Consider the following 6,761-nt stretch of genomic DNA (forward strand, 5'->3'; position numbering starts at 1 on the left):
ACACGACAGGGACGTCCACTCTCACCACTGTTGTTTAACATAGTGTTGGAAGTTCTAGCATCAGCCATCAGACAACAAAAGGAAGTCAAAGGCATCAAAATTGGCAAAGATGAAGTCAAACTTTCATTTTTTGCAGATGACATGATAATATACATGGAAAATCCGATAGACTCCACCAAAAGTCTGCTAGAACTGATACATGAATTCAGCAAAGTTGCAGGATACAAAATCAATGTACAGAAATCAGTTGCATTCTTATGCACTAAAATGAAGCAACAGAAAGACAAATAAAGAAACTGATCCCATTCACAATTGCACCAAGACACATAAAATACCTAGGGATAAATCTAACCAAAGATGTACAAGATCTGTATGCTGAAAACTACAGAAAGCTTATGAATGAAATTGAAGAAGATATAAAGAAATGGAAAAACATTCCGTGCTAATGGGTTGGAAGAATAAATATTGTCAAAATGTCAATACTACCCAAAGCTATCTACACATTCAATGCAATCCCAATAAAAATTGCACCAGCATTCTTCTTGAAGCTAGAACAAGCAATCCTAAAATTCATATGGAACCACAAAAGACCTCGAAGAGCCAAAGTAATTTTGAAGAAGACCAAAGCAGGAGGCATCACAATCCCAGACTTTAGCCTCTACTACAAAGCTGTAATCATCAAGACAGCATGGTACTGGCACAAAAACAGACACATAGACCAATGGAATAGAATAGAAACCCCAGAACTAGACCCACAAACGTATGGCCAACTAATCTTTGACAAAGCAGGAAAGAATATCCAATGGAAAAAAGACAGTCTCCTTAACAAATGGTGCTGGGAGAACTGGACAGCAACATGCAGAAGAATGAAACTAGACCACTCTCTCACACCATTCACAAAAATAAACTCAAAATGGATAAAGGACCTGAATGTGAGACAGGAAACCATCAAAACCCTAGAGGAGAAAGCAGAAAAAGACCTCTCTGACCTCAGCCGCAGCAATTTCTTACTTGACACATCCCCAAAGGCAAGGGAATTAAAAGCAAAAATGAACTATTGGGACCTCATGAAGATAAAAAGCTTCTGCACGGCAAAGGAAACTATCAACAAAACTAAAAGGCAACCGACGGAATGGGAAAAGATATTTGCAAATGACATATAGGACAAAGGGCTAGTATCCAAAATCTATAAAGAGCTCACCAAACTCCACACCCAAAAACAAATAATCCAGTGAAGAAATGGGCAGAAAACATGAACAGACACTTCTCTAAAGAAGACATCCGGATGGCCAACAGGCACATGAAAAGATCCTCAACGTCGCTCCTCATCAGGGAAATACAAATCAAAACCACACTCAGATATCACCTCATGCCAGTCAGAGTGGCCAAAATGAACAAATCAGGAGACTACAGATGCTGGAGAGGATGTGGAGAAATGGGGACCCTCTTGCACTGTTGGTGGGAATGCAAACTGGTGCAGCCACTCTGGAAAACAGTGTGGAGGTTCCTCAAAAAATTAAAAATGGACCTACCCTATGACCCAGTAGTAGCACTGCTGGGAATTTACCCAAGGGATACAGAAGTACTGATGCATAGGGGCACTTGTACCACAATGTTTAGAGCAGCACTCTCAACAATAGCCAAATTATGGAAAGAGCCTAAATGTCCATCAACTGATGAATGGATAAAGAAATTGTGGTTTATATACACAATGGAGTACTACGTGGCAATGAGAAAGAAATATGGCCCTTTGTAGCAACGTGGATGGAACTGGAGAGTGTGATGCTAAGTGAAATAAGCCATACAGAGAAAGACAGATACCATATGTTTTCACTCTTATGTGGATCCTGAGAAACTTAACAGAAACCCATGGGGGAGGGGAAGGAAAAAAAAAAAAAAAAGAGGTTAGAGTGGGAAAGAGCCAAAGCATAAGAGACTCTTAAAAACAGAACTGAGGGTTGATGGGGGGTGGGAGGGAGGGAAGGGTAGGTGACGGGCATTGAAGAGGGCATCTTTTGGGATGAGCACTGGGTGTTGTATGGAAACCAATTTGACAATAAATTTCATATATTAAAAAAAAAATTAAAAAATAAAACAATAGAATACAAATACTTCTCAAAAAAAAAGTATAGTTCAAAAAAAAAACAAAAACAAAAACAAAAAGAGTGAAAATGGACCACAATCATAAAACAATGTTTATCAAACCAAAGTGATCTATGAAACGCAATAGGTTTTTATCCCATTTTGAAAAGTCCTGTGTTTGGCAGCAGAGTATCTGCAAGGCTATGGGACACAAGCACTTTCATACGGTTTGCTTCACCTTCAAAATATACCCAGATTCTCACCACCTGGAGGTATCATCAGTGCTGACTTAACACCATGGATTCTTGAATCACCTGAATAGCTTCCTAAATTGCCACTGCTTCAACCAGTGCCCCACGAGAGTCAATTCTTAAACAGGAGCCAGTGATTTGTCCAAAATGTAAAAAACAAATCATGTCCTTTCAGAGCTTATAACCCACTTTACCACTAATAAATGAAAAGCTATAGTGTGTCCAGGGATTGGAAGGCTCAGTATGCTCCAATGTCAATTCTGTTCTCCTCAAGTTGATCTATAGATCCCATACAATTATAGGCTAAATCCCAGAGGCTTTTATGAGATAGAATGATTCTAAATGGAGGAGCACAGGACCTAGAATATCCAAAACAATTCTGAAAAGAGAATGAAAGTGAAGAACTCACATTACATGATTTCAAGGCATGTAATCAATCAACAACAATCGAGACAGTGTGGTAATGGCAAAATGATAGACACAAACTACAGAATAGGGTCCAGAAATAGATGGACACATTCATAGTCAAATGACTTCCAACAGGGGTGCCAAGGTAATTCAATGGAGATAAAGTACCTTCTTCTCAATAAATGGTACTGGAATAATAAAGCTCCATAAGGTGGGGGGAGGGGTGGGGAGGGAGAGGGAGGAGTTTCCTTGAACCAACCACAACTTGTATCATAAACAAAAATTAAACTCAAACTGATCATAAATGTAAATGTGGAATCTATAACCATAAACTAACAGGTAACATAGGAGTATATTTGTGACCTTGATTAGATGAAACAACAAAAAAAACCATAAAGTCTGATATTTTGATAAATTGTAAATTGATCAATTAAAAATGTTTGTTCTTAGAAAACAGCATTAAGCAGGTGGGAATGCAAACTGGTGCAGCCACTCTGGAAAACAGTATGGAGGTTCCTGAAAAAATTAAAAATAGAACTACCCTACAACTCAGTGATTGCACTACTAGGTATTTATCCAAGGGATTCAGGCGTGCTGTTTTGAAGGGGCACAGGTACCCCCACGTTTATAGCAACACTATCAACAATAGCCAAAGTATGGAAAGAGCCCAAATGTCCATCAATGGATGAATGGCTAAAGAAGAAGTGGTGTATCTATACAATGGAGTATTAGTCGGCAATCAAAAAGAATGAAATCTTGCCATTTGCAACTACGTGGATGGAACTGGAGGGTACTATGCAACTGAAATGACGCTCAACGTCATTAGGCACCAGATTAAATACAGGTACAATGAAATATCTGTACATACCTAGCATAACAGCTTAAACTGAATACCAAACCAAACAAAAAACCCACTACTTCCCCCCCACCGCCCCCGGAAACTGCCAATACCAAATGCTGGTGCAGATTCACAGCATCTAGAAATCTCAATGGCATGGCCACTTCAAAAACAGTAGAGCAGCACCTTGTGATGTTAAACATGCACTTGTTACAAGACCCAGGATCCCACACACTCTCAAGCATTTTCTCAAGAGAAATGAAGGTATGTGTCCAGGCAAAAAGACTGAAAAATGAACATTCAAGCAGCTTTATTCACAAGGCCAGAAGCTGGGAGCAACACAAATGTCCCAACCGGTACACAGATCAACAAATTGTGACAGAGCCATGCAATGGGACTGACACACGCAACAACAGGGACGATCTCAAATGTATTACGTGCGTGACAAGTGTGATGGCCTTCAATGCCCCACGTGATCTGTCCTCTTTCACCTCTTCAGCCATACTGGCCCTGTGTTCTTGCTGTTGGCAGGACGCCTCGGGTACCACTCTGCCTCAGGGTCCTCGCACTGGCAGTTTCCTCAGCATGAAGTGTTCTTCTGTAGACACCAGCAAGTCTTCTTTCCCCACACTTGTCAAATGCTGTCTCCAAATAATTTCTCAGAGACGCGTATCTGATCAACTTATTTAAAATTAAAATCGATCCTTCACAACGCGTTCCTTGTTTCATTTCTTCTATGTCGATTATCAAATAACAAAGTCTTTTAATCATCTTCCATCAACTGAACGTAAGCTACACGAGGGCAGAAATCTTTGTCGGCTGTTTACGTGGTAATTACACCAGGGCACGGAGCGCCTCAGGAGCTCAATATGCCAGTTATGAATAAACACTTCACAGGCAGGAATACAAATATAATAACCACTATGGAGGACAGCATTTAGAGTATTTAACAAAATGAAACTGCATGTAACCTCTGACCATTTTCGCTTATAGTTTCACCCCTACAGTCATGTAATTATAAACAACCCAAATGTCTTTCAATAGAAGGCTGATTAAATTACCAACAGTACTTTTACATACTAGACCACAATGAAGCTATAGTAAAAAATGAAGATGCTTTTTAAGTCTCAATATGGAAAAATGTCCTCTTTATGAAAAAACTTTAAAGCAAGAATATATGGTATGCTATAATAGTTGGCGAATAATGGAAGGAGGAGCGTCTAGGTGGTTCAGTTGGTTAAGTGTCCGACACGGTTTCCGCTCAGGTCATGCTCTCCCGGTTCGTGAGTTGGAGGCCCACATCCGGCTCTACGCTGACAGTGCGGAGCCTGCTTGGGATTCTCTCTCTTCTCCCTCTCTCTGCCCCTCCCTCGCTTGCTCTCTCTCAAAATAAATACATTTAGAAAAATCAGAATTAATGGTAAACAGTGTAAACCAGTGTTAAAAAGTAAAGTTTAACTTGATCTAAACCTTTTTCTACTTTTCTGAATGTATGGTCTCTTTATAAGCTTCTTAAACCCACCGTAATACAAAGTGAGGAACGAACCGAAGGCTCACCTGAGATGTGTTCATTTTCTGCACCTCTCGGGAGACCAAGAAGGGTCTGGCCTGCCCGGCGGCTTCTAAATTCACTTCCACAAAGTCTCAGCACCCCAGAAGGAGAGGAGGCTCCCTCCAGGAATAGGGCGGTTGGACCCTGGAAAAGGGAGGGGAATGACTGTGCAGAGCCAACGACTGTCCGTACGAGTCCCTTAAGTGATCGTGGGGGCATAAGCCTGCAGGTTTCTAAACTTTTTTCTATCAAGTTAAAAAAACAATCAGCTAATGACCAGAGTATACGAAAGGATCAAGCACTGCTCTTTCATTAAAATTAGCACAGAAAAAAGACGCAGGCTCCATTTTTATCCAGAGTCTTCGTAAGACTACTTTACCCCTTGCGTGAGCGAAGCCAGAAAGCGAAGCAAAAGGGACAGCGCCGTGGACACCTGGCTGGCCCCCGCAGACTGTACGATCTCACCCATCTGAGACTCGGATTTCACACCGGGGTAACGCGTGTGCCGGTACCTGCACCTGGCAGTAGGGTAACCGCTTCACAGGTGAGCTCTTACCTAACTCTCCGAGACACGCCCACAAGCGGACGTTACCCTCACTACTATCGTCATTTCCAGAAGACCTGCCTCTTTCCGAGGTTACTTCTCTCGCCCCGGTTACAGGTGACAGACCTGGAATCTCCCTGGTCTTTGCGGCTCGCAAACTCGGGCTCCACCGCAGACCTCCCTACCCCCCCCCCCCCCCCCCCCCCGCCGCTCCCGCGCTTGCCAGCACATTCGCTGTCAACGTCGGGAACGCGCTTTCCCTTCCCGCCGCCCGCAGACGTCTGCCCGGGTCGGGATGCAGGCCGTGCCCGGCACACGGTCCCGCACACCTCGGCCCGCACCGCGCACCGACTGCACACGGGGCTCGGCCAAACCCGCCCACGGGGAGCGCGTGCCCTGGAGCGCGCCTCAGGCTCCGGACTTCCTGCCAGTGGCTTCCGGGTAACACCCACCGCCCCCACGCCACCCCAACGCTCCGCACAGGTTCCACAGACCCTCCGCGCCCTCACCCCAGGTGTGCTCCTTCCAGCCTGCCTGACCGAGAAAGTTCTGGGACCTGCTCGGCGGGAAGATGCAGATGCGTAAAAACGCGGCGGGGCTAGGACGGCACTTGCGCAGAAGAAGACCCAGAAGACCCGTTCCCAGAGTGCTGCGCGGTGATCCGGCTGGATTGGACTACATTTCCCATAGGCCTCTGCCCTCGCTTCTTGACTTGATCATGCAGTAATTTCCGCTTGGGTGGGTGGCCTGTTTTTTCTGCCCACGTTCTTTTATAGCCCCTAGATGTTCTAGATTCAATGTGACCATCGTAATCCAATGCAATGCTTGCCCCTCGATGAGATCCCGACTGTAAAAACAGCAGCTGCCACGGGCTCTGAGGACAACTTGAGAAATTTGAACACGGACTGGGAATTAGAAATATTAAGGAACATACGATTACTCTCGCATGGTGTGAAAATAATATAAGAATCACATAGGAAATATACGAATTTATTTAAAGGCACGAATAGTGAAGTGTTTAGGATTGAAATTGTACGTTTGTAAATTGGCTTTACTTCCTGAAAGCAAAATCAGACAGCATACATG

The 6,761-nt window shown here is 43.6% G+C and overlaps 1 protein-coding gene across 1 annotated transcript in view; it reads right to left on the reverse strand.

The window, feature by feature from the left end:
• Nucleotides 1-6,061, reverse strand: part of LOC125149955 (uncharacterized) — a 73,028-nt gene extending 66,967 nt beyond the window's left edge. Inside the window, exons 1-3 of the mRNA XM_047829173.1 lie at nucleotides 6,005-6,061; nucleotides 5,511-5,649; nucleotides 5,137-5,275 (exon numbers count right to left, since the gene is read on the reverse strand). Of these exons, the coding sequence (XP_047685129.1) occupies nucleotides 5,137-5,275; nucleotides 5,511-5,600 (229 nt within the window). The 5' untranslated portion in view covers nucleotides 5,601-5,649; nucleotides 6,005-6,061. The remainder of the gene's footprint in view (nucleotides 1-5,136; nucleotides 5,276-5,510; nucleotides 5,650-6,004) is intronic.
• Between the last annotated feature and the right edge of the window lie 700 nt (nucleotides 6,062-6,761).

This window comes from Prionailurus viverrinus, chromosome D4 (assembly GCF_022837055.1).
Source record: "Prionailurus viverrinus isolate Anna chromosome D4, UM_Priviv_1.0, whole genome shotgun sequence".
In the NCBI taxonomy this organism is placed as follows: domain Eukaryota; kingdom Metazoa; phylum Chordata; class Mammalia; order Carnivora; family Felidae; genus Prionailurus; species Prionailurus viverrinus.